The 25,710-nt window shown below is 40.5% G+C and overlaps 1 protein-coding gene across 1 annotated transcript in view; it reads right to left on the bottom strand.

Moving 5' to 3' along the window:
* The window catches only part of Tmc1 (transmembrane channel like 1), a 235,941-nt gene that overhangs the window by 22,764 nt on the left and 187,467 nt on the right, over positions 1 to 25,710 (bottom strand). The window contains exons 10-14 of the mRNA XM_040741971.1: positions 23,216 to 23,360; positions 22,194 to 22,388; positions 20,710 to 20,889; positions 20,428 to 20,589; positions 14,197 to 14,325 (exon numbers count right to left, since the gene is read on the bottom strand). Coding sequence (XP_040597905.1) covers positions 14,197 to 14,325; positions 20,428 to 20,589; positions 20,710 to 20,889; positions 22,194 to 22,388; positions 23,216 to 23,360 — 811 coding nt within the window. The remainder of the gene's footprint in view (positions 1 to 14,196; positions 14,326 to 20,427; positions 20,590 to 20,709; positions 20,890 to 22,193; positions 22,389 to 23,215; positions 23,361 to 25,710) is intronic.

Genomic DNA, 25,710 nt, shown 5'->3' with positions numbered 1-25,710 from the left:
TGCCACGGCTGAAGATGAGAATCAGAGGCAGTGGACATTTGAAATGCTGACAGGTCAGGGTCAACATGCCCTTAATCAAACCAACTACATCTGGGGCGTCTATGGTCAGGTGTCGGCCGCCGCTATTAAAGCATGGAAGGCCCTCACAAAAAGGGTAGAGTCCAGTGGACACCTTACAAAGATTGTCCAAGGACCCCAAGAGCCATTTTCAGACTTTGTGGCCAGAATGACAGAGGCCGCCAGTCGCATCTTTGGTGATTCAGAACAAGCTATGCCCCTGATTGAGCAACTTGTCTATGAACAAGCAACCCAGGAATGTCGAGCGGCTATCGCCCCTCGCAAAAGCAAAGGTTTACAAGATTGGCTCAGAGTGTGCAGGGAGCTGGGGGGACCCCTAACCAATGCAGGACTAGCTGCCGCCATTTTACAAACGCACAGGCGTAGAGATTTATCTAGTCGAAAAGCTTGTTTTAATTGTGGGAGAATGGGGCACCTTAAGAAAGATTGTCAAGCCCCTGAAAGAACAAGAGAATCGAAGCTTTGCCATCGTTGTGGTAAAGGTTATCATAGGGCTAGCGAATGCAGGTCAGTCCGGGATGTAAAAGGGAGGCTTCTGCCCCCTATTGAAGAACCCAAGGTACCCCAATCAAAAAACGGGTCACGGGGCCCATGGTCCCAGGGCCCTCAGAAATATGGGAACCAATTTCAGAAAAGCAATCAAGAGGAAGTAGAGGTTTCCGAGGAACCCCCGGAATGGACTTGCGTGCCGCCTCCGACTTCTTACTCATGCCCCAAATGAATGTTCAACCGGTCCCAGTCCATTCCCCTGGACCTTTGCCCCCTGCCACCATTGGGCTTATTCTGGGCCGTGGCTCCTTAACTTTACAGGGACTCATTATATATCCTGGAATTGTTGACCCGTATCATAAAGAGGAGATTCAAGTTCTCTGTTCTAGCCCTCGGGGTGTATTTTCTATAAAGCAGGGAGATAGAATTGCACAACTGGTGTTGCTGCCCTCCCTCGGGGATGGAGAAACCTACACTTTACAAAAAAGGGCTATGGGATCTTCTGGAAGTGATTCAGCCTATCTGGCTATACCCCTAAATGAGAGACCTACAATAAAATTGTTAATTAATGGAAAAGAATTTGAAGGGATAATGGATACGGGAGCAGACAAAAGCATTATTTCACTCCATTGGTGGCGAAGTCTTGGCCCACTGTTGTTTCATCTCATTCTCTACAAGGTCTTGGATACCAGTCCTCTCCTGCCATCAGTGCCTCAGCCTTAACCTGGCGGAATGCTGAGGGCAAACAGGGATGTTTTACCCCCTATGTGTTGCCACTCCCTGTAAATTTATGGGGACGGGATGTGTTACAAGCCATGGGCATGACCCTAACTAATGAATACTCCCCCCAGGCATCAGCCATTATGGCAAAGATGGGGTATACAAACGGTAGAGGCTTGGGTAGGCAAGAACAAGGCAGAATAAAACCCATTACACAACATGGAAATCGGGGTAGAAAAGGACTGGGTTTTATTTAGGGGCCGTTGAGGCTTCACGACCCATACCGTGGAAAACAGAGGAGCCGTTATGGGTCTCTCAATGGCCTCTATCCTCTGAAAAATTAGAGGCTGTCACAAGATTAGTGCAAGAACAGGAACGGCTGGGGCATCTAGAGCCTTCTACCTCCCCATGGAATACACCAATTTTTGTTATTAAGAAGAAATCTGGGAAGTGGAGATTACTCCACGACCTGCGGGCCATTAACAATCAGATGCATCTTTTTGGCCCTGTTCAAAGAGGCCTTCCTTTGCTTTCTGCACTTCCTCAAGATTGGAAGCTTATTATTATAGATATTAAGGATTGTTTCTTCTCTATTCCACTTTACCCACGGGATAGACCAAGGTTTGCCTTCACTATCCCTTCTCTTAATCATATGGAACCAGACAAGAGATTTCAGTGGAAGGTACTGCCGCAAGGCATGGCCAATAGCCCAACAATATGTCAGCTGTATGTGCAGGAGGCTTTGGAGCCAATTAGGAAGCAATTTACATCTTTAATCGTTATCCATTATATGGACGATATTCTTATTTGTCACAAAGAGTTAGATGTTTTACAAAAGGCTTTCCCCATGCTGGTGGCTGAATTAAAACAGTGGGGATTAGAGATTGCCTCAGAAAAGGTTCAAATTGCAGATACAGGGCTCTTTTTGGGCTCAATGATTACTCCCAAAAATATAGTTCCTCAGAAAATAGAAATTCGCAAAGACCACTTACAAACATTAAATGATTTTCAGAAACTTCTGGGAGATATAAATTGGTTGAGGCCCTTTTTAAAAATTCCATCTGCTGATCTAAAACCCCTCTTCGATCTCCTGGAGGGTGAGCCTCATATCTCCTCACCCAGAAAATTTACCCCTGCCGCCCACCGAGCCTTACAGATGGTGGAAGAGGCCTTACAGGAAGCACAATTACAACGTATTGAGGAGTCACTACCTTTTAATCTGTGTGTTTTTAAGACAGCTCAATTGCCAACTGCAGTCCTGTGGCAACATGGACCATTACTTTGGATTCATCCAAATGCTTCCCCTGCTAAGATTATTGACTGGTACCCTGATGCTGTTGCACAGCTCGGCTTCGCGGAATAAAAGCAGCTGTTACACATTTTGGCAGGGATCCTGATTCCTTGATTGTGCCTTATACTGCTGCACAAGTTCAGACCTTGGCAGCCACATCTAGTGATTGGGCAGTTTTAGTTACTTCCTTTTCAGGACAAATTGATAATCATTTTCCAAAGCATCCAATTTTACAGTTTGCCCTAAACCAGGCTATAGTGTTTCCACAAGTGACAGCTAAAGACCCACTCCCAGATGGGACTGTGGTGTACACTGATGGATCAAAAACTGGTATGGGAGCTTATGTGGTCAAGGATAGGGTTATATCTAAACAATATAATGAAACTTCACCTCAAGTTGTAGAATGTCTGATAGTACTGGAGGTTCTTGAGGCTTTTCCAGGACCCCTCAATATTGTATCAGATTCCTCTTATGTGGTTAATGCAGTTAATCTCCTTGAGATAGCTGGAATAATAAGATCCTCCAGCAGAGTTGCTAACATCTTTCAGAAGATACAAGCTGCCTTGTTAAATAGGAGATTTCCTGTTTTCATTACCCATGTCCGAGCACATTCTGGACTCCCAGGTCCCATGTCCTTAGGGAATGACTTAGCGGACAAGGCTACAAAGCTGGTGGCCGCTGCCTTGTCTACCCATGCACAAGCAGCAAAAGAATTCCATCAGCGCTTTCATGTGATGGCTGAGACCTTGCGCCGTCGTTTTGCTCTATCCAGGAAAGAGGCTAGGGAAATTGTTACTCAATGCCAGAATTGCTGCGAATTCTTACCTACTCCCCACATGGGAATAAACCCACGTGGCATTAGACCATTGCAGATGTGGCAGATGGATGTTACTCATATTCCCTCTTTTGGAAGGCTTCAATATGTTCATGTTTCTGTTGACACCTGTTCTGGCGTAATGTTCGCCACACCCCTAACAGGGGAAAAGGCCTCATATGTGATTCAACATTGCCTTGAGGCCTGGAGTGCTTGGGGAAAACCCAGAATTTTAAAAACAGACAATGGACCAGCATATACCTCTCAAAAATTCCGACAGTTTTGTCGGCAAATGGATGTTACCCATCTAACTGGCCTACCTTATAACCCTCAAGGACAGGGCATTGTGGAACGTGCCCATCGTACACTCAAATCATATCTGATTAAACAAAAGGGGAGTATTGAGGATGTTCTACCCTCGGTACCAAGAGTTGCTGTATCCATGGCACTTTTTACCCTTAATTTCTTGAACTCTGATGCCCAAGGCCACACTGCGGCCGATCGCCACAGTTTAGAGCCTGATAGGCCAAAAGAAATGGTAAAATGGAAAGATGTCTTGACTGATCTCTGGAAAGGCCCGGATCCTATTCTTATAAGATCCAGGGGAGCTGTGTGTGTTTTTCCACAGGAGGAAGAAAACCCCCTGTGGATCCCTGAAAGACTCACTCGAAGAGCTCCTTCACAACTCCAGAATAAGAAGGATGGAGGCCAAGTGGGTGATGAAGACTCTCCTACTCGGGATGATGGTTCCTAGTATGATGGGAGAGTTACGGTGGGCCATCATGTCTACCTTCCCCCTACCGATGCCAGTGATGCAGAATGCCCAGGTGTTCCCTAGATTTTTCACAACTAATAGAGAGTTGGGGCTTGCCTTTTTGCCTTTAGATCCTCAGATACAGAGTTTTCAGGATGAGAGAACCTTGTCATTAGTAGGAAGCTTGTGCTTTACTGTGATTTCTTCATTAAAGGATAATTTTATTCATATGGATCCAGAAAGATCTAATGCTAATCCTTTTGAATTAATGGAAGCTGTACTGATCTTTCTCCTATGGCAATGATTGCTGGAGGATATAGTGAGAAGGGACAGATTACTTTTGATTGGAAAGGGGCATTAGGCAACAGTCTGAGTGAGGGACAGAGCTATGGATCATCTGATTGGTCCTCCTCCAATGTTAAGTATACCCCTTTTAAGAGAACTAATTATTCAGCTGCCCTTTATTTGGGTTGTGAGTAATGATACCTTAGGTAAGAATCAGAAAGAAATAAATTGCTCTGCTTAGAATTGTTTTTATGCATTATGCTGGGATGCTATTAAGCACCCTTTTGCTTTGGTAATGCGCATGCCTCGATTTGTTCCAGTTCCTGTTGAGACGCCAAGTAATTTGAGTTTGTTTAGGGAAAAGCGAGATTTTTGGGATCTCTGCTATTATTGTGGGCCTGATAGCCACCGCCGCGGTTACTGCTTCGGTTACCGCCTCGGCCCTTGCACTTTCTGCCACTGTGCAGACAACTCAAACCATTAATGAACTATAGGCCACTGTGACCATGGTCCTAGATAAACAGGCCACTGCCAATTCTCAGATACAAGGAGGCCTGATGTTGGTAAACCAACAGATTAATTTGGTTCAGGAACAATTGGATATATTGTGGCAGATGGCCCAATTGGGATGTGAACAAAAGTTGCCTGGCCTTTGTGTCACTTCAGTACAATATGAGAATTTTACAAGAGCAGCTAACCTGTCACAAGCTCTGTCTCAACATTTATTACAGAATTGGACTTTTGAGTTTGAGCAGACACTCCGTGAGTTGAGAATGGCGATCCTGCAAGTGAATTCGACGCATCTGGATCTTTCTCTGATGGAAGGCCTCTCCTCCTGGATTTCATCTGCATTTTCTTATTTTAAGGAATGGGTGGGGGTAGGATCATTTAGCCTAGTTCTCTGCTGTGGAATAGTGTTGATGCTTTGGATGGTGTGTAAGCTCAGAGCCCAAACAAAAGAGACAAAGTGGTGGTGGCACAAGCACTTGCTGCCTTAGAACACGGAGCCTCCCCTGACATTTGGTTAACCATGTTAAAGCAATAGGTCGCTGGCCTCCCAGCTCTTGCACCCCACGAGGCTAGTCTCATTGCATGGGATAGAGTGGGTAGGCTTCAGCAGCCCAAGGAGTTGCAAGGCTAAGCACTGCACAGGAGAGGTCTGCGGTATAACGACTTTCTCCTGGGAGATAAGTCATCTTGCATGAAGGTTCTATGTCATGATCTCCTTCCCCCAGAAAAACGACATCGGACTGGTCAGGGCTCCCTCTGGGGATAAGACCCTGGAGAGGAGCTTTGTACATGTTCCGAATTTGCACATGGGGATTTGACCTCTATCTCCACTCCAAAGTTGTGGGTGTCCTATTGCTTCAAAAATAAATGAATAGGGGAGATGTGAGGAGCCGCCCTCGCTATCGCTATTGCCGTTAGAAGATGGCGCTGACATCTGCTGTCAGTTGGAGTTAACCGTTAGAAGATGGCGCTGACATCTGCTGTCAGTTGGAGTTAACCGTTTAAGCTGTGCCTCTCCCGTGGCGTCATCTGGGGTGATGTGCAAACCACCAATCCCGGCTCTACACGTCTCACTCGGAGCTCCTAGGCTTATATAAGGGGCTGGGTTTCTTAGCTTGGGGTCTCCCTCTAAGAAGCTGATCATCTATCTCTCAAGATGCATTAAAGCTTTACTGCAGAAGGATCCGAGTGTTCTGCGTCGTTCTTGCTGGCGAGACGGTAGCGCGGGACAGCAATACTGTTTTTCTTTCACAACTTAAAAATGTGGAGAATCTATCTTGAAACATATACAGGGTATAAACAGCAAACGTGACAGAATAATAATGCTTAAGCAAGATAAAGTAGTAACATGAGATATAATTAAGAACAGCCCTGTGTGTTCAGTAAGGACAAAGATGACCTGGAAATTTTCAATATAAATGTATTTGAGACAGTGCTAGAGTATTAGGCTGAAGTTTTTCTGGAAGTGTAATGTTCACAGGAAACAAAAGGCTTATCCTAAAACTTAGGTTATAAAAACAACAACAAAAAGTGTCCTTCACCTCAAAAGTCTGTGGGAGTAGAGATCTAACTTAGCTGATAGAGCACTTAGTGGACACACACAAATCCCCAGCTATATACCCTATCCCCAGAACAAAACAGGTATGGTGCTGCATGCCTGCAATCTGAACATTTGGGAGGTGGCAGCAGGAGATTCAGAAAGTTCAGGATCACTATCAGCTACACAGCAAGTCAGAGGCCAGATGCTGTATAGACAGATGAAAAAGGAGAGAGAGGGGTGGAATATATCAGAGGAAGGGAGGAAGGGAGGGATGGAGAGGAGAGAAGAGCAGGGGAAGAAAGCAGGGACTATCTCTAGCTGGACTATATGAGCTCCAGAATTCTCCAGCACCGGAGGGCTCTATCCTATGATGTCAAAGGTTTTTGTCTGGAGCTTGATTTTTGCCCAGAGCCTGTGAGATTCCAAAACACATTTGAAAACTGCTGCATTGGGTGATCTGCACCATCTGTGGCCTGGAGCAGCTTCTTGTGCCATTTTAAGACTCAAAGCTCCAACTGTTGTCTTTTTTGATATCAGCATTTAGCTAAGTATGGGACATGTATCTCTCTTTATTGCAAATAATGAAATGGGACATGTAACAAATTCAACCCTTTAAGTTCTTATGCTTTTATTCTTCCACAAAGTCATTTTGAAAGAGATATTTGACACCTAACTAGCTGGGTAGAAAAGTAGGAGCTGGAGAGACAGTTCAGTGGTCAAGAATACTTGTTGCAAAGGACCTCAGTTCAGTTCCCAGCACCTACAAGTACCTGTAGCAGCAGTTCTAAGAGATGTAGCACCTTTCTGGCTTCTGTGGGTACTAATATACATGTATTGCACATTCAAGCATGTAGGCACTCACACATCCACATAAAATAAAAATTAATTAATTAGTTAGTTAATTAATTAAATACTTTCAAAAGAAAGCATAAGGGACATACTGGGAATCTCCTGGCCTCTCCAGCACAGCGGAAGTATCTAAAGGAATACAGTGTTGTTTTTCTAAACCGACAGGAATCAGGGAGGCTGCAAGGATGTCCTCTATGCCCTGTTGTCTTTTGCACAGACATTGGATTTACATTTGAGTGGAAAGCTCTGCCTCAACGTTTCCTGAGTACCTGAGCTGGGCCAGTCACTGTCTCTTGAGGATCCAGTTTCTGCACAGATAAATCAATGAAATGAAGTAGGTCTGGCGTCAGCATGTTACAGCCCATAAACTGAAGATGGATGGCCATCTGCTTTTCTAAGTGATTTTTTTATTAGAATAAAGCTGCACCTACTCCTTCCTGCATTGTCTCCCACAGATTTGGATTAAAACAGAGCTTATTGGTAAAAGCTGAGAGCGTATCATTTACAAAGTCTAAAACATCACCCATCCCTTTTCAGAAAACAGTCAACAATTCCTGACTGGAAATTTTCTGACATCCTTTTTTAATCTAAAATCCAAAAATTATTAAAATTAAGTCCAGTTGTCTAAAACAATTGCTTCTCTGTAAACCCTTTAAAAATGAAGTTCAGTATGTTATGTAGTAAACACATAACACTCCACTCTAAAATTGGCACACAAAGTTATGCATGAGTCAGTGGTCATTATTTTAGAGGGAAGCTTTTTGAAACCATGAGATTATTTTGTATTTAAAGCATCAAAACAATATTCACTAAATGGAAATTAATTTGCAATGGTGCATGAGAAAGGGGGACATATGCATGTTTCCTTGAACCCTGAGAACATGTAATGAGCGTAGTGGAAGAAGTTGACCCATGGCCATTCACCCAGCCTACACTGCCAGCAACAGAAGGACTCACTGGGCTTTGCTCAGAGGATAGTAGCTGATGAACAGAATAAAATCATGGGGAATGAGGACTTTACAGTGGGCTAGAATTAGGCATCTTTCTAAGGAAGGTATTTAGCTCACTGGGCAAACTGCCTGAGGAAATCCATTGTATCCCTGAAAATTGAGTTATCTGGAGCAGAATGCCACCATACAGATGTTAGGAAATGCAATCAGGACCTCAAAGCCAATGTATTCTGCCTCTGCAAGGACCTGCCTGACCATTTCCACATAATCCCCAATTCCCACAGCTGTACCCCTCCACTAGGTGCTGTAGGCTAAGCCTGGGCTGTGACTCCAGCGCAGTAGTGGCTGTGTGTGGTCTCCAGACTAGAGTCACCAGGTCACCAAGGAGCTGGGAAGAAAAGTTAATTCTGGGGCCCTGCCCCAGAGCTACTAAATAGAACTGCTAAATTCTCCTAGGCCCTTTGTAGCCTCTGATGAATGACTGAATTTGAGAACCATAGATCTAGGATCAGCTTTAGCTTCATCTACCAGGCTGATTTAGTCCTCGAGGCTTTGCCCTTCAGCCTAGCTGAGAAGTAGGACCCTGCTAGCTGCAGATTAACTCTCTCCACATACTGCAGTGCAACATCATATGTAAAGCCTCTTCTGTAGGTTATCTACATTCATTCTTACTCTATCGTGGTATGCCCAAGTCTTCTTACTGCCTCTGTGTCTTGCTTTCTTCCTGATGGCAATCTCATACTTGCCCAAATCTACCTGGGATCATCTTCTATTCATTCAAGTTTACTCCATTCTACTGAATGTAATGTTGAATCCAGGGAGTTTTGAAAGTTTAAAAAATCCATACGTTGCATTCATTCTTTGGCAGTCTTTAGATATACTGGGTTCAGTGAGCATTCAACATAGTATAAATGTGGTTAACGTCTTTGAAGTCAATTAGATAGGGGTTCTAATTGCAACTCTACCACTACCCAGCTATACGTCATTGATTTAACATTCTTTAAGCCTTAGTTTACTGTAGAGTGGGAATAATACCTACTTCACAGCATTGCTGTTTTTTTTAACATGGAAGGAAAAAAATAACTTACAACTATAAATTTATTTGTAACACTTCTGATATATAGTAAATACTAAATTAAAAATAGAATGTTATAGAAGGTTGAATGATGAGGACTCCCCTAAGATGGTTTGACTACCACGCATGTTTATGGACAGTCTTGAGCCTCTTCACCAGATCTCAAGGACATTTCTCATGGTTTTAATTTGTATTTATGTAGCAAAGATCACCTTAAAAATACAAGTATAAAGACGATGGTGGATTTGATCATACATGCTGGCATACAATGCTACATCTTTCAGATTACCCTTGACTCTTTTTGTTGATAAACACTAAGCCTGCTGTCAGTGTACATTAAATGTTAGGTTAAGACATTCTTCATTGAACTGGTGAGCAGCAACAAAAATAAAATAAAACAAAACAAAAGTGAGAAAAGGCACCTTTTATCTAACCAGCTTAGGGAAATACGTTGTAAGGAACAAATTTATGTGTAACACTATGATGTATATATGTTGATGTTTACTTACATTAATATAATTGAATGTCACCATGATAGTTATTTTAACAAAAACAGATACAGTTCAATTGGCAACAAATAAGCTACTGTAAATTTTTCTGTCTTGATATAGAATGCATAATCATTAAAAATACTATATTTTAAAAGAACAAAATCATATCACTTGTGGAAAAATTGATGAAAGGCAGATCCTATTGTAATAAAAATAAACTAGACTCATAAAAATAGGAATTTCATTATGGACTGTAGGGCAGCTTAAAATAGACATAAAATTAAAATTTTAACAATCAGGGTGTTGAAGGGGAAATGGGGGGTTGAATAAACAAATATATATTATATGATATCTTGAAATATCATAGAAAATCTGATGATTATTTTGTACAACTAACCTATGCTAATAAAATAAATAAATTTGTATTATAGAAAATAAAGGTTTTGGCTTAGTGGCAGAGCACAAGTTAGCATGACCAAGGTCTTGGACTCAGTCCCCAGCTCACAGATGTTTTAATCTAACAGTAACATGAAGATGTGGTGACACAGCCAGTGAGCTGCTCAAAAATAGGCATGTAGACTACCTGCCTCTGTACAGAAACACATGAATACATAAATACACAAACACACATATGTGATGTATAATGAGACATATTAAAACATAATATTTATGTACATATATGCAATATTGAGATTATTTTATTCAGATAATGTAAATGTTCCCACTACTGGTAGAATTACCTGTAATTTTTATATTTAACTTTATTGTATTTTACAATTTTCTACAAAAATCTCACGATATTTTTGAAATTCCAAGAAACAAAGAAATAATATATTTTTATAACAAATGGCCACATTTTCTCTCAATTTCTGAAGACACTTGGGAATCTCTTCCCACCTCATCTCAAGTTTTTCTTTCCGTCATGATAAGTGCTTTCTGAACCAAAATTATCAATTAGCAAATCTAAAGCAAGAGCAGAGAAACACTGCAGTGTTCATCTCTGGGACCCTGTCTCCTTTGTCCCTTCCAGGAAATGTCTTCTTTATCTCTTGAAATTCTACTCATCCTACAAGATCGACTCAAATGTTTCCTTCTCCGATCATACATTTCTCCTCTCTCTCCTCTCCTCTTCCTCCCCCTCTCCACATATATACTCCAAAGTCCAAGAACAACTGGTCTGTCCTTTGCTAATTACCTTGGATGCCTTTCTCAATTCTTACAGATTTCAAGATGAGGGTAGTGGTATTTGGAGAATTGAAGAATGAATATCCTAATGGTTGAAGGTGGGAGTTTCTGCCTATTTTTTCCCAATTGGGAATATGACTCAAATATGGCCAAGTTTTCTAATATGTCAACAAAGAAAATGTATTGTGCAGAAGTTTCCATTTTTAAAAATTTTAATTCATTAAAAATATCCAAACACTGGGCAGGCAAATTAAAATCAAGACATCAGATCCAGGTTGCATATTCTGTGTGGGTTCCAGCATCCTCATCTCCTCTATGCCCCTCAGTACCTTGGCTTGGGTCTGCTCATAGTGACTCGCACCAGCAGGCTTCTAAGGAAGTCAGTCAATTGGCAAGATGATAGGGTCCACACAAGGATACATCATCCAACATTAACATTTTATAACTTGTTTTGATTTTGAGCTTTCCTTCAAAGAAGCTTCCAAAGGTAAAATGAGAGAGAATTCTTTCTTTATGACTCAAAAACAGAAACCTGTTTCCTGTACTTTGTACTAACCCAAGAGCTCCGTCAGCACTCAATAAATAATAAATTACTGTCATTTAATTACAGCTTTTATGCATCCAGGTCATGTTATATTGACTTCACATTCATAGTCAACTTTTCTACCACTTAAGAAGAAAGCAGCGAGGGATAAAAGGCAAACAAAAGACAAGCCATGATCTAAGAAAGAGACACAATTTTTGTGTCTGCCTCAGAAGAGCTGAATCAGGCAGGGAAAATAGAAATGAATCTAAGCCAGATGAATACCTCATAGCAAGCAATAGGAGAACTGCACAGGGGCATCCAGACTCTGCTACATTACCTCACAGGCATGGACCAGAGACCATTACCTAAGTGCTTTTGCTTCATCCAAGGGGGCACCTTAAGTGAGGGTGACAGCGATGATCTAATAAAAGGCACTGTCTCAAAGTCAGATAGCCAAAAGATGTAGCCCAGAATCTTGAATGTGCCCTTAGTCTAGATACGAGAAAGAGTGAGATAGAAGTGATATCACCATTTCTTCACTGGTGGGAAGAGAACCATTGCTGGCTTAGAACACACAACCACAACAACTCTGTGGGTTCCACTGACTAAGAGGAAGAGTTCTTCCAGATGCCACTGCTGCCCTGATGGTACTAGGATAGGGAGGTACAAGTTCATTCAGACAGTCAACAGACAGCATTTGCCATGTGACTAGTCTGGTTCAAACAACAGACATTTTTCTTCGTGTATTCCTTACTGTAGAAGGAGAAGGGTAATAAACATTTTTAAAAGACGTGTCCAGTAGTTGTACAGCTTGTTCATAAAACAAAACAGTAAGTTGCCATATCATTAGATGGGTTGTTAGAATTGTGGTCAGAGAAGAAATCTGAGGAGGTGACCTACGGAAGAGATGCTTAATGAGAAGAAAGAAGCGGCCATGTCTAGTTCTAGGATAGCAGCATCCCTTCGAGGGATAAATAGTAAGTGCAAATGAAAAAGTATTTTTTTGTGTTTGAAATTTTTAAAAATTGGATATGTATGAAAATTAGAATGCAGTAACTAGGCTGAGGCAGCAAGAAAAGAAGAAAACTCTTTGATAGCTTGAGATCCCTAGGAATGTATCACATTCAGGATGTTCACAAAGCCATGGAGGGCTTAAACACAGGGTACCATCAGTTCTGCCACTTGCATTCCTGTGGATTACTTGAAACCAATTTTATTTGTACAAATGGGCAATGGAGACCTGTTGACATGTCAGACCAAGAACCTTGTATGCTCTACCACATCCCTAAGTTTGAGGGAGATTTTAACTTGGGCACAGAGGAAGAGCTGGTGATAAAGTTAAGAGAGGTTCATAGAAACCTGTAATATTGTTTAAGGCTGCCCCTGGACTCCACTTAAGCAAAGGCTTGCCAGCAAACTGAGTCTTCCTTAAAATCTCCACAGTTCCCACTGTTGTCTCTGTCAGGCTCGTGTTTGTCAGTGAGCCTCATAAAGCAAACACCATCTTCACTGAATCCTTTCATCCCTTCATGTACTACATAGTAACTGTCACGTGATAATTACCCAAACCCACAGCAAAATTCACAGGGATATAAAGAGTATACACTTTATAGCAATCATGTATCAGCACCAACTAGCTTCATGGGAAGTGAACTGACCATGGGACCAAGGTTTCCTTCAATATTCTAACTGACAGTTCAAGGGTTGTACCACAAATAATAAAAACCCAGAGACAGATAGAGTTCAAGCTGAAGATCAAAAAAGCAAAGCAGCCAAAACAACATAGAGCTCTTACCTCTCCCAAGGCTGGAGTGGTCCTGTCCTCAATATAGCTGGAGACTAATTGTCAGCTTTGAGACCCTGCTCCTGTTGTATATACCTCTCTATATGTGCTGGGATCAAAGGCATGTACCACCACTTCCCAGCTTCTAAGGCTAACTAGTATGGCTGCTGAGATTAAAGGTGTATACCACCACTACCTGGCCTCTATGACTGTGGTTAGCTTTGCATTCTGATCTCCAGGCAAGCTTTATTAAATCATAAACAACATATTGCCACAGAGGGCCATTATTTTAAAGAGCCAAAGCTAACTTTACTTCAGTATTAGAAACCATGATACTCAAATCTGAGCTTTTCTGAATTATAACTGTTGCAAAATGTTTGATTATGCTGTGTAAAGATGTGTCACTGTGATTGGTTTAATAAAAGCTAAATGGCCAATAGCTAGGCTGGAGGATAGGTGGGGTATTCAGGCAGAGAGAGAAAAGAGGATGTGAAATCCAGGCAGAGGAAATAGAAGGTTCAAGATGAAAGAGGGGTGACACCACATGATAGAACATAGATTAAAATCAACAGGTTAAGTTATAAGAGCTAGATAGGAACAAGCCTAAGATATAGGCCAAGCTTTTGTAATTAATAAGAAGTCTCATTATTTGGGAAGTATCATTATTTGGGAGCTGGATGGCAGGACAGAGAAACACTCATTACATAAAACTGCAATGCTGAATCTTTGTTTATTGCCATCTTAAAAGGTGGCCTCACTCATGTAACTCTAAGGCACCCTTCTGCTTGTGGAGTGTGTGTGAACGATGAATCACGGAGGAGAAATTTAATAAAGGAGAAGTCAGCACCATACTTACATATCCATATTCCAAATCCCAGCACCAGCAGTAATTGCAAAACCTCACAAAGCACGCTCTGAGGAAGTCACCAATGAGGATTGTGACATAAGTGGTCAGAACATCGGAAACGGTGAGTCGCACAAACTCCTGGCATGAAACAGTCTTTATTAATGAACACATTTATGTCTTCAGATGACCCTAATATTGATATAAAACTGTCATGTTTCTAAGTCACTGGCTTGAAGAACTATAGCTAATAGTAAAAGAAAAACAAATTAAATAGGCATATCCAGTAAATGAAAAAAACTCCCCTATATTTGGTTACTCTTAAACTAAGCAGCTCCATCCTCAAATCTCTATACCAGCTTATTATTATTATTCCTGCAAAAATGTATGACACTGATGTTTAAAGGCAAATGGAAAAATACTCATCATGCACAGATTTTAGGTTTGCACCTGGCACTGAATTGTATGTTTTGGAAGTGTAGAGTGTATATGGTACATGAAATAAACTTCAATGAGGTTGCTTAAAAAGCACCTTTTTACTTAGTTACTTTCCTTGAGGTTGACCAAATTCATGACAAGAAGCTGCATAAGAAAGGAGGGTTTCCTTTGGTTTACAGTTGAAGGGGATACGGTGCATTAACCAGGGAAGCATAGTGGCATGAATGTGAGGCAGCTGGTCACAATACTAACACAGTCAGGAAGCCAAGAATGAACATCAGTGGGTTCAGACTAACCCTATCCTAGACTTCCCCCCATGACCCACTTTCACCTGCTTGGTTCTGTCTCCTAAAGGTTCTCCCACCTTTCAAACAGTGCCACCAGCTTGCAATCAAGTGTTCAAACACATAAGCCTATGAAATGCACTTCACATTCAAACCACAACAGTACTTTATTAAAAAGCTAAAACTTTGTTTTCAACACAAGTTTTTAAAAATCCATAGACTAAGATATGTGAAATGAACTTATTTTTAACAAAACAACCATGTCTGTATACATACATACATATATATATATATACATACATATATATATATGGAAATAAAAGTTGTGAAAAAGTCAAGTCACTTCTGTGGCATGGGTTTGAATTTAAATGCAAAGTATGTGTATTGTGAGTTGGACAGGAAGGTCAATATTACCTCATGGAAATATATAACAATAAACATTAACAAAAATGACAAATAATTATACATTTTCCTCACCACAGTTAACCTGTTTCTTTTCTATTTCTCTTCAATAATTTTTATTCTGAAGATTAAAGACTGAATGCATAAAGTCATAAGTTCACAGAGGTCAAGGACGGGGATACAGTTCATTTGATGGAGTACTCGCCTAGCATGTACAGAGCACTTAGTTTGACCCCCAGCACTGTGTTAATCACCAGTGGTGGAACCAGTGGTCCTAGCACTCAGGAGACAGAGCCAAGAAGAGCTGAAGTTCAAGGGTATCCTCAGCTACACAGTAAATTCACAACTAGCCTGGGGTCCATGAGTTCCTGCCTTAAGGAAAAAATAAGAAAAAGAAGTAACAGTATTCTGTAAAAAGCCTTTTGATTTTTTACTTCTATCCATCTAGATGGTCTCCTTTCTAAAATAATGAGTTCATTGACTCATAGAGCAAGTAGGTATTTGACAAAATCATCAGTGAATTTCCAGCCTCGTGCTTCAAAGCTACGCCTCCTAAAAAACTCCTGGCATCATCAGCCACCATCACCTTCCTTGCCATACCATATTAAATGTTAATAACTAATATTTATTTTGTAATATATTAAAATAAAATATATTCATCAACACATTAGGTATAAGTTAACTATAATGTAAATATGATGAAAACAAAAGATTATTGAAAACTCAATATGTATTTTAAGTTATTTTAGCATTAATTCCCTTGCACAGTAACTCATGACAAAGGACTGTAAGTAGAAGAACATCTTGACCACAAAGCAAACAAATAGACAGGAAAAGTGAGGGAAAGGAAAGAAAGGCTTTGCCCATAGGTGTTTTGAAACCTCTCATCACTGGGTCACGTGATTCCCCATCCTTGTGGGGGCTTTGCATACAGCTCTCTGTGTTATTCTTGTATTGCTCCTCCTTTGTTTTTGGTGTGTATGTGTGTGTGTGTGTGTGTGTGTGTGTGTGTGTGTGTTTTCTTTGTAGTCTCACTGGCCTTCTTTCAGACCATCAAATTCCATATTTTTCAGGGTACTCAGCCCTTCATATAGTCTTCCTCGGGCAACCTCACCTAACCCACATCCCGACTCATTTTGTACCAGCTGACAAACCCTGTCATAGTGTGACAGCTGCAAGCTTCCTTTGCTTACTTAGACAGATAAGCACTGTAAAACAAACAAACAATTTAGTTTTGTAGCCCACTTTTTAATTGGATCCTTTGGTGTTTTGGAGACTTGTTTCTTGAGTTCTTTGAAATTTTGGAGATTGGCCCTATGTCAGATGTGGGGTTAGTGAATATTTTTTCCCATTCTATGGGCTGCCTTTTTGTCTTGCTGACTGTGTCCTTTGCCTTACAGAAGCTTCTCAGTTTCAGGAGGTCCCATTTATTAATTGTTGATCTCACTGTCTGTGCTACTGGTATTATGTTCAGGAAGCTGTCTCCTGTACCAATTCATTCAGGGGTACCACGCACTTTCTCTTCTAAGAGGGTCAGTGTGGCTAGATTTATGTTGAGGTCTTTGATCCATTTGGACTTAAGTTTTGTGCATGGCAATAAACATGTATCTATCTGCATTCTTCTACATGCCAGCCTCCAGTTATGCCAGCACCATTTGTTGAAGATGCTTTCTTTTTTCCATTGTATATTTTTAGCTTCTTTGTCAAAGATCAGCTGTTCATACATGTGTGGGTTAACATCAGCGTTTTCAATTCGATTCCATTGGTCTACCTGTCAATTTTTGCCAATACCAAGCTGTTTTCAGGACTATAGCTCTATAATAGAGCTTGAAGTCAGGGATGGTGATGCCTCTGGACATTGCCTTGTTGAACAGGGTTGTTTTGGCTATCCTGGGTCTTTTGTTTTTCCATACAATATTGATTATTGCATTTTCAATAGAGGAGTCTAAAATGGCTGAGAGGCACTTGAAAAAGTTCTCAATATCCTTAGCCATCCGGGAAATGAAAATCAAAACAACTCTGAGATACCATCTCACTCCTGTCAGAATGGCTAAAATCAAAAACACCAATGACAATTTATGCTAGAGAGGTTGTGGTGAAAGGGGAACAATCCTCCACTGCTGATGGGAGTGCCAACTTGTACAGCCACTTTAGAAATCAGTGAAGATTCCTCAGAAAAATGGGAATAAACCTACCACAAGACCCAGCAACTCCACTCTTAGGCATATATCCAAAAGATGCCCATTCATACAACAAGGATGCCTGTTCCACTACATTCATAGCAGCATTATTTGTAATAGCCAGAACTTGGAAGCAACCTAGATGCCCCTCAACCAAAGAGTGGATAAAGAAAATGTGGTAAATTTACACAATGGAGTACTATTCAGCAGAAAAAAACAATGGAATCATGAAATTTGCAGGCAAATGGATGGCACTGGAAGAAACCATCCTGAGTGAGGTAACCCAGTCACAAAAAGAGAAACATGGCATGTACTCTCTCATATATGGATTTTAGACAAAGATCTGGGGAGTACCAGCCTACAATCCCATGGCCAGAGAGTCTGGGAAACAGAACCTTCATTCAGTGGCTGATGGAAGAAGAGACAGACTCCCACAGCTAAGCACTGAGCTGAACTCAAGAAATCCAGTGACAGAGAGGGAGGACTGATGACCAAAGGGATTAAGACTGGGTTGGTTTAACCCCCAGAAGTACCTGACCTGACAAGGGTTAGCTCTTGAATCCCAGACTGATGCCTGGGAATCAACATGGGACCTATCAAGACCCCCTGAATGTGGGTGTCAGTGAGGATGCCTAGGTAATCTATTTAGCCTTGGGTAGTAGATCAGTATTTATCCTGGGTATACAAATGGACTTTGGACTCCCATCCAACAATGAGAAATGCACTCTCACCATGAACTCTTGGGCAAACCATGTGTTCTAAGAGTCTCTGTTCTCAAATGTTGGGTTGCAGATTTAGGGGCTAGGTTAGGTGTGAAGAAGGCCCTTGAGAACATACTTCACACAGAGCACTGAGACGTAAATCCACAAGTGACTGCCTGTTCCTCATAGAACAAAATGTCACAGACTCTGTAGGTGAAAGTAATACTACTATGCCAATTTGCTCTTTGCTCCTCTCTCTCTGTCGCTGGGTTCCTTGGGTTCTGTTCAGTATTTAACTGTGGGTGTGGCAAAACCAGCAGAAACAGCTGATCCCAACAGGGGAGAGCTCTTGGACCCCAGACCGACAGCTGGGAGGCCAGCATGGGAAAGATCCAGATGCCCTCAATGTGAGAGTCAATGAGGAGGCCTAGGCTACCTATGGGATCCTGAGCAGTGGATCAGTGTTTATCCCTCGAATACTAACAGGCATCGTGTGTTCATAACACAAAGAGGGTTGCTCTCTCTGCCTTGACTCTTAGGGAAGTGCCTGGACCCTACCCTGAATGAAATGATAGACTCTAGATATCCCCTATGTGGAAGGAATTGGCAATAGGGTGGGAGGATGGGGGGGGTTGGGGGGGTGTGGGGGGAGGGGAGGGAGAGGGAACTGGGATTGACATGTAAAACAAGCTATTTAAAATATAAAAATGTTAAAAAAAAGAAAAGAAAAGAATACAACTATTTTCTTATGATTCTTAGAAGTTGCAAGTCTAGAATCAAAGTATAGATGTGGGGAGAATCTGTTTCCCCAAGTTTCTGACTCCTAGAGGTTGCTCACACTCCTTCAGCTATTTCCCCTTCCTCCATGTCTGAAGAACATCGCTCCAACTTCTGCCTGCTTTGTCATATCTCAATTCTCTGACTTTGACCCTATGTCTCTCTAATAAAAAGACCCCTTATAACTTTATTAGACTCACTCACCATGGTTCAGGGTCATTCATCCTGCTAAATACCTGTACGTGTCAAGTAAGTCAACAGACTCAAAGGTGAACAACTTGGAGGCCCTCTACCACACCGTAGCCCACAGCATCTCTCTTTCAAAGGCAGACAAGCTTTATTTTATTATTTATGTATGTTTCTAGAAGAGTGTATGGTATGTGAAGATCTGAAAATCTAGCAGCATACATTAAGAACTTATCTGATTCTCAAATACTTAAAAAGTAAATAAAGCAAATTATACTATTCACTCTTTATTCCATCTTCAGGCATACAATTCTAGTGTGCGTGCATACATACACACACACACACGTACATATATTTTCATCCCATAATTGAAATCACAATGACTTAACCTCATGAACAACAGACTGAAAGTAAAGGTATCTTTTGAGTTCACATTTACTTACATTGCATTACTTGAGTAAAACTTGTGCTAATACATTGGTATTCTCACCCTATAGAAAACACAATTTTAAAAATCTGTTCAACTAATTCACAGAGACTACATAACTGATACTTTTTAACTGCTCTGTTATAGAAACACTAACATATACTTGAATTTGTCTGCACTTGATGAAGTAAGGCTGAATGCACATTAAGAGTGTTTTCTCAAATGAGATAAAATTACAAGCTTCACAAAACATAAATAGAATCTGTACAGAAGTGGGGGAGTCTGAAACAGTATCTCTGATTGTTTTTGTTTGGTTTTATTTCCCTTTATTGGACTGTAAGCAATGAGACCTTATTTCTTTTATCTGGTAAAATATCACTAGTCTTAGCTAGACTAGGGTCATTTACATAACCATTATAAAAACAAATAACTTAAAATAGTATTTCTTTTAAAGCTTAAGGGAAAAATCATTAGATTAAAAAATGATATTATAAAACCACTAGATCTTTTTTTATAAAAACAAATAACACTAAGTAAGGCTCCACATAAGCACTATTTGAGCGTATCTAAATTTGGGTGGTTTGTTAGAATATAATAAGTGGCATAAATCTCATCACATGATTGTAAGCTATCCTTTCATGCTGTAAAAAGAAAATGTGTTTATCTCAGGGGACAGATGTGAAGTCTCCCTGAGTTAATATGTATGAAATGCAAGCCAGCAAGTGCTAAAAATTCAATCAACTGTCTCTATTTTTACTAGTAAACAATAAACAAAAAGGCCTTAGTTTGGAGGCAGTATTCAAATCATTTGGTCCAATAACAGCATACACTTTTCTTTATAATGTTACCTGTCCCACCATTGTTTCCCAGCAGGGTCCCCGGGGTACATCTGCAGGGTGAACAAAAAAGGGTGGTCCTGTGGTGTTCCCGGAGAGGGATTCATTGTAAGCCTTAATCATGTTGGCTTCCCACAGAGTAATATTGGCCTTCACGTGCTTCTCCTCTTCAATCTAGAAATCAAAGAAGTGGACAGGAAAATCACATAGCACAGTTTCAAAGGCATTCCTGGTAATCTCCAAACTGGGAAATTATCATGCTGATGACAAGGACAATCCAGACACAAGGCTCACCTTGTTGTTAATCTCATCCATCAAGGCAAGAATAAATACATACAAGTTGCCTAGAAGAAGAGCAAAAATGCGCCCCAGGAGCCACTTCAGAGCAATGAGAGGGTGGTAATCTTCCAGTTCAGCAAATAAGTCAAATAGTGTGGGACAGAACATCCCCAGGAGGGACATAACCATGTTCATCTACAATGAGACACAGAAATTGGGGTGTTTCCATTATTACCGCTTCTGTCCAGAAGTAGGGAAGATTTTCAGCTAGGTTCCTTTGATATCTTATAAAACTGAGACTATGCCATGCATTTTTAGTATTTGGTCTCAATAAAACAGCAAAGACACTATTCAACTTGTATTTGCTATATATATGAGCTTGTGGATGTGCCCCTAATCATGTTTCTTATAATATCATTACTATAGGAGTATTTTGAAAACAAACTTGATAAATGATTTGTGCTATTTTTGTCCTTTTGGGGAAAAAATCCCTCTACTTAATAACTTCCACTTTACAGGTTTTCATGGAACAACTATGATACTGTTATCTCTAAATGTGTGGTTCATTTCTGCTTATATCACATCTGAAGCTTTTATACTGTTTTTATGAAGAGATATTTTTTATACTTCTGCTGAATCACTTGCCAGCCAAGACATTTCTAAGAAATCACACATTTATCAAGAGTCACCTCAAAATTCTTCCATTGACCAAGCTTTGCAGAAGTTTCCATCTGGGATGCCTAAATATCCCCATAGCATAAATCTGTGCATGCTTTGAAAATGCCCAAGTTCAAACTGATGTTGTGTGGTATGTGAAAATATTTGATGTACCACAGGCTCTAGCAATAACTCAGGATCAATTATTTCCTGATTTGAAATCTGTATTCTCATCATCTCTCTCCTACACACTAATTGGGCAGATTCTCTGAAGGCAAATCTGGCCAAGAGTCGGCCTTTGTCATTTGAATAGCTGAGGAACAAAGGCTTTAGCAAGAAAGAGATGTTTCACTGGGATTCTTGTGAAAAGCCTGGAAACACAAAATTAAGCAGACAATATGAGTGCTTCTTATAAGCTAGGTATAGGAACTAAGGGCAAACTAATCAGGAATCTGGCCTTTTAGTTGTAAAAGTGACATCTTCCAAGAAAGCAATATTGGATTGTAGGAAAATAAATAAAGTAAAACATTAAGGCTTTCAGCCTGGTTTTCCTAACTATGCCTGTCATGCTGTCTCCTAAGATCCACCATTCCCTCTATAAAATATTCTCTTCTCTCTTTCAGTTCTAACTCTCCATCTTGACATACATTGAAAACCCAACAGCACAGATTTGGAAACAGGACAGTAAGGCGATGAGAAATGTGCAGAGTAGTGGGTAAGCAGAAGAGTAGAATGGAGCACTAGGCAGGGAGCAGCCTTGTCTCAAGTTCAACTTCAGAAACACAGCCCACAAACCAGCAAGTATGAGTTTCTAAGCATGTTAAAAGCATGCAGAGACGAACTTCATTTTTTTCCCACCACCCAAGGGTGTCAGGATCTTGCTGTGCAAATTCTTGGGATCGCTTCACAGCCCAAAAGATGAGGTATCCACTTGCACCAAGTGTTAGGAACACGAAGAAGTTAGCAAGAAACCTCAGGAATCTGATGAGGTGGACATTCTCCTCCACCTGGGCGGCTCTTTCTTCTATGATCGCTTCCTGCAGCCAGGCAAAACAGAACGTAAGAGAAACACTGCTGAAAAAAGACTATGAATTGAGAAAAACAAGGAACAAAACTGTGAACTAAACCTAAAATTCTATAAAGTACCTGAATAATGATGGAACAGGACAGTCAGTGAATTGGTCGAGGCAGGAGGATGAGTAAGTTTGGGGTTAGCATCTACTACATAGCAAGCTTGAGGCTGACCTGGGCTACATGAAACCCTTTTAAATCATATCACTAGGAGAATCTTCATTCTAAAAGATACTTCTTCTAGTACTTAATTTTTACAGGGGGTTGGGGGCATGTAGGGCTTTGCTTTTATGAAAAAATTGCATGTATCTTATGGTAGCTTCAAACTCACTTTATTAGTTGAGGCTGTACTTAAAGTCCTGATCCTCTTGTCTCCAATTTCCCAAACCCCAGGGTTATAGGTGTGTGAAACCATGCCCTGCTCTACTGGTATTGCTTTAAACCTATGTTGTAATGCTGCAGAATCAATTTACTTACTGAACCTCCATGTTTCTGCAAATAGCTAGTGAGCACCATCACATGATTTGAACTATCTGATTCTTATAACCAGTGAACTCCTATTTCAACCAAATCACAGTATTTTATTACTAAATTTGAAGAAGAAAAGTCCTGAAGAAACAATGCAGCTGCTATGGGTCACAGGCTATTTTTGTCATAATTAGACTCATGTCCATATCATAGTAGGCAGCAATGATAAGATTATCCTTCTCCTAACTTGACAATTCACATGGAATGCTTCCCAGCGATATGCTTAGAATACAAAGAATGAGTTTTTTGGGGTTTGTGCCTTTACCTTAAAATTCATTGTGATAGAATTAAATTTGTTGTCAGCTGTTTCGGGGTTACCAATCAGATAGTCCCAACTGCAGAATACCTTCCAGCTGAAGTTAAAAGTATTGTCATCGCCACCCCCATCGTCACCAATATTTTTGGTCATCCTGTAAAAGCAGGAGTTTAATACAGCAGCCAGATAAAAGTAAGACAGGCAGACAAGGGAGAGAGTAAACAGCAATCACAGGTAAACTGAAAATGCAATGTCTGGATCACAGTTTAAACAGGTTGTTCACATAGACAATAGGAACTTCAACTTCTAAATTTATTTACTTGTTTCTTAATTCTGTCATTCTCCAGTGATCAAAAACAACTATGATGATTTTAATACCTATAGAGACTAGCAGGATAAATCCCCTACAGAGAGAAGGTAGGATTATTTTAAGGCCGATACAAAGCTCCCTGAACTCTGTTCTTCAAAGGAAACTGAGACAAAGATTAGATTGGAAAACAGTGCGAGACCCAATGGTAGGCCTGAAGCTGGAAGCACTGGCCGTGCCTTACTTGCTGTCCATTTCCAGAAGCGCTGGCTGTGCCTTACTTGATGTCCATTTCCCTTACTGAGCCCCGTGACTGCAGAGCTTTATTTTACTCATCATTAAGTCTCCAGGAACTACACAGCTCTCTAGATCGCTCACAGTAAAGATACTATACATTGTTTTTAAATGAATAGAAGTAAATTTAGCACCAGGAAAAGCTTTAACAATAAGCACATATACCATGAGCAGTCTTTTGTATACATGCCTACACATGGGATTGCTTGCTAGTCTGTTCTTGACATTATAAAAGCTTTTGCCAGTATTTGCCATTCATCCTGGACTGTGTTTGTAAAAAGAGAATTTTGCAGTTTGAATCTCAGAATTCTAGACACAATTCATAAAGCAGTGACATGAAATGGAACATGGTGACTTTAGACCTTTCATTCATCACTGCCCTTCTGTTCCAAGCACTCTTGAAAGAGGACCAACTGCAGCTTGGAGAGGAGGGGGAGACAGTTGTGTGCTGTGCTGGATCTTTTGGGAGGTTATGTTCCTGGAATAAGTTGGCCTCGCAGAGCCTTCCAAGGCATCCTTTAAGGTCTGAATCTCATCATTAGAAACAGTGGATAGCATCATCTCCAGTGGAAATACTACTGACAAGTAAAATATTAATGTGAAGTTCTTGAGGGGTTCTAGGTTTTTATTCTCTAAGTGTATGAGAGAATTGATGAACAAAAGGGGACATAATTGGTTGTTGGGAAACAAATTTGACATTGAGATTCAATGTCAGGAAATATGGAAGACATTTAGGCAGGGTTTGGCGTGGGTCACAGATATTCTTGTTAAATATAAAAGAAGTAAAAAGAAAGTGGTGGGGATAATTACAATTTAAATAGAATGTAGAAATATTTGTACTCCTTTGAGAATTATGTGTGAGGTCACTGGCCCCCAGATTCTAATGTGATCCAGAAAAATAAATGGGTTTTGTAATATACTTATATTTGAGAAGGTTATTTTTTAACAACAAAAGTTTAATACAAGAGTCATATCAAGGCAATTTAACTCCAAATGGATTTTACAACACATAAAAGAATAGTTTTTAAATAGATTTTAAAATTATAAAAGGCCACCCAGAACAGACTAGAGATTTATCTTTGTCATCATGAGATGAATGAGTCCTCCTCAGAGATTAGGAAAATAAGAATGCATTTAGGGCAGTGATTCTCAACCTTCCTAATGCTGCAACACTTTAACAGAGTTCCTCATGTTGTAGTGACCCCCAACCATAAAATTATTTTTGTTGCTTCCTTATAACTAATTTTGCTACTGTTGTTAATCATAATGTAAATATCTGTGTTTTCTAATGGTCTTAGGTGACCCTTGTGAAAGGGCCTCTGACCACTTCCTCCCGCCAGGGGTTGTGACCCATATGTTGACGACTATGAGTTAGAGGCTGGTGTTCAGAATTCTGTTCTGGCTGTGTGAGTGTGATATGGTCACCAAGCTGCTGAACCTTAAATTCATCATCTGTTCCACAAGTACAACTGATACGTCTTCATTCACTACACAAGACACATGGGAGGAGCATCTTGATCCTACAGACGATGAAATCAGAGGGCAGGGTGTAGCAGAGTACTTTTCATCTACACAGATTTGGGTTCAAACAGGTTCGAAGGACACATGGCCTTTGGTACTCTTTATTTAGTAACCTGTAAAATGGTATTATAGTAGTTTTGTAATGGTTAAGAGGTAACAATTTTCACTGGAGATGTAGCTCAATAGAATGCTCGCCTAACATGCATGAGACTTTGTGTTGGATCCTTAGCAACACGTAAATCAGGCATGGTGGCACAGGTTTGTTATCCCATCACTCTGGAAAAGGTAAATTTGAGGCCAGCCTGGGATACATGAGACCCCATCTCAAAAAAGCATAACCAAAACCAAAAATCAAACAAAAAATGAAGGAACAGTTAGTGGT

Source organism: Mesocricetus auratus, unplaced genomic scaffold (genome assembly GCF_017639785.1).
Source record: "Mesocricetus auratus isolate SY011 unplaced genomic scaffold, BCM_Maur_2.0 Super-Scaffold_4256, whole genome shotgun sequence".
Lineage (NCBI taxonomy): Eukaryota > Metazoa > Chordata > Mammalia > Rodentia > Cricetidae > Mesocricetus > Mesocricetus auratus.
Note: the sequence above shows the minus strand (reverse complement) of the source record. Positions and strands in the feature narration are given on the sequence as shown.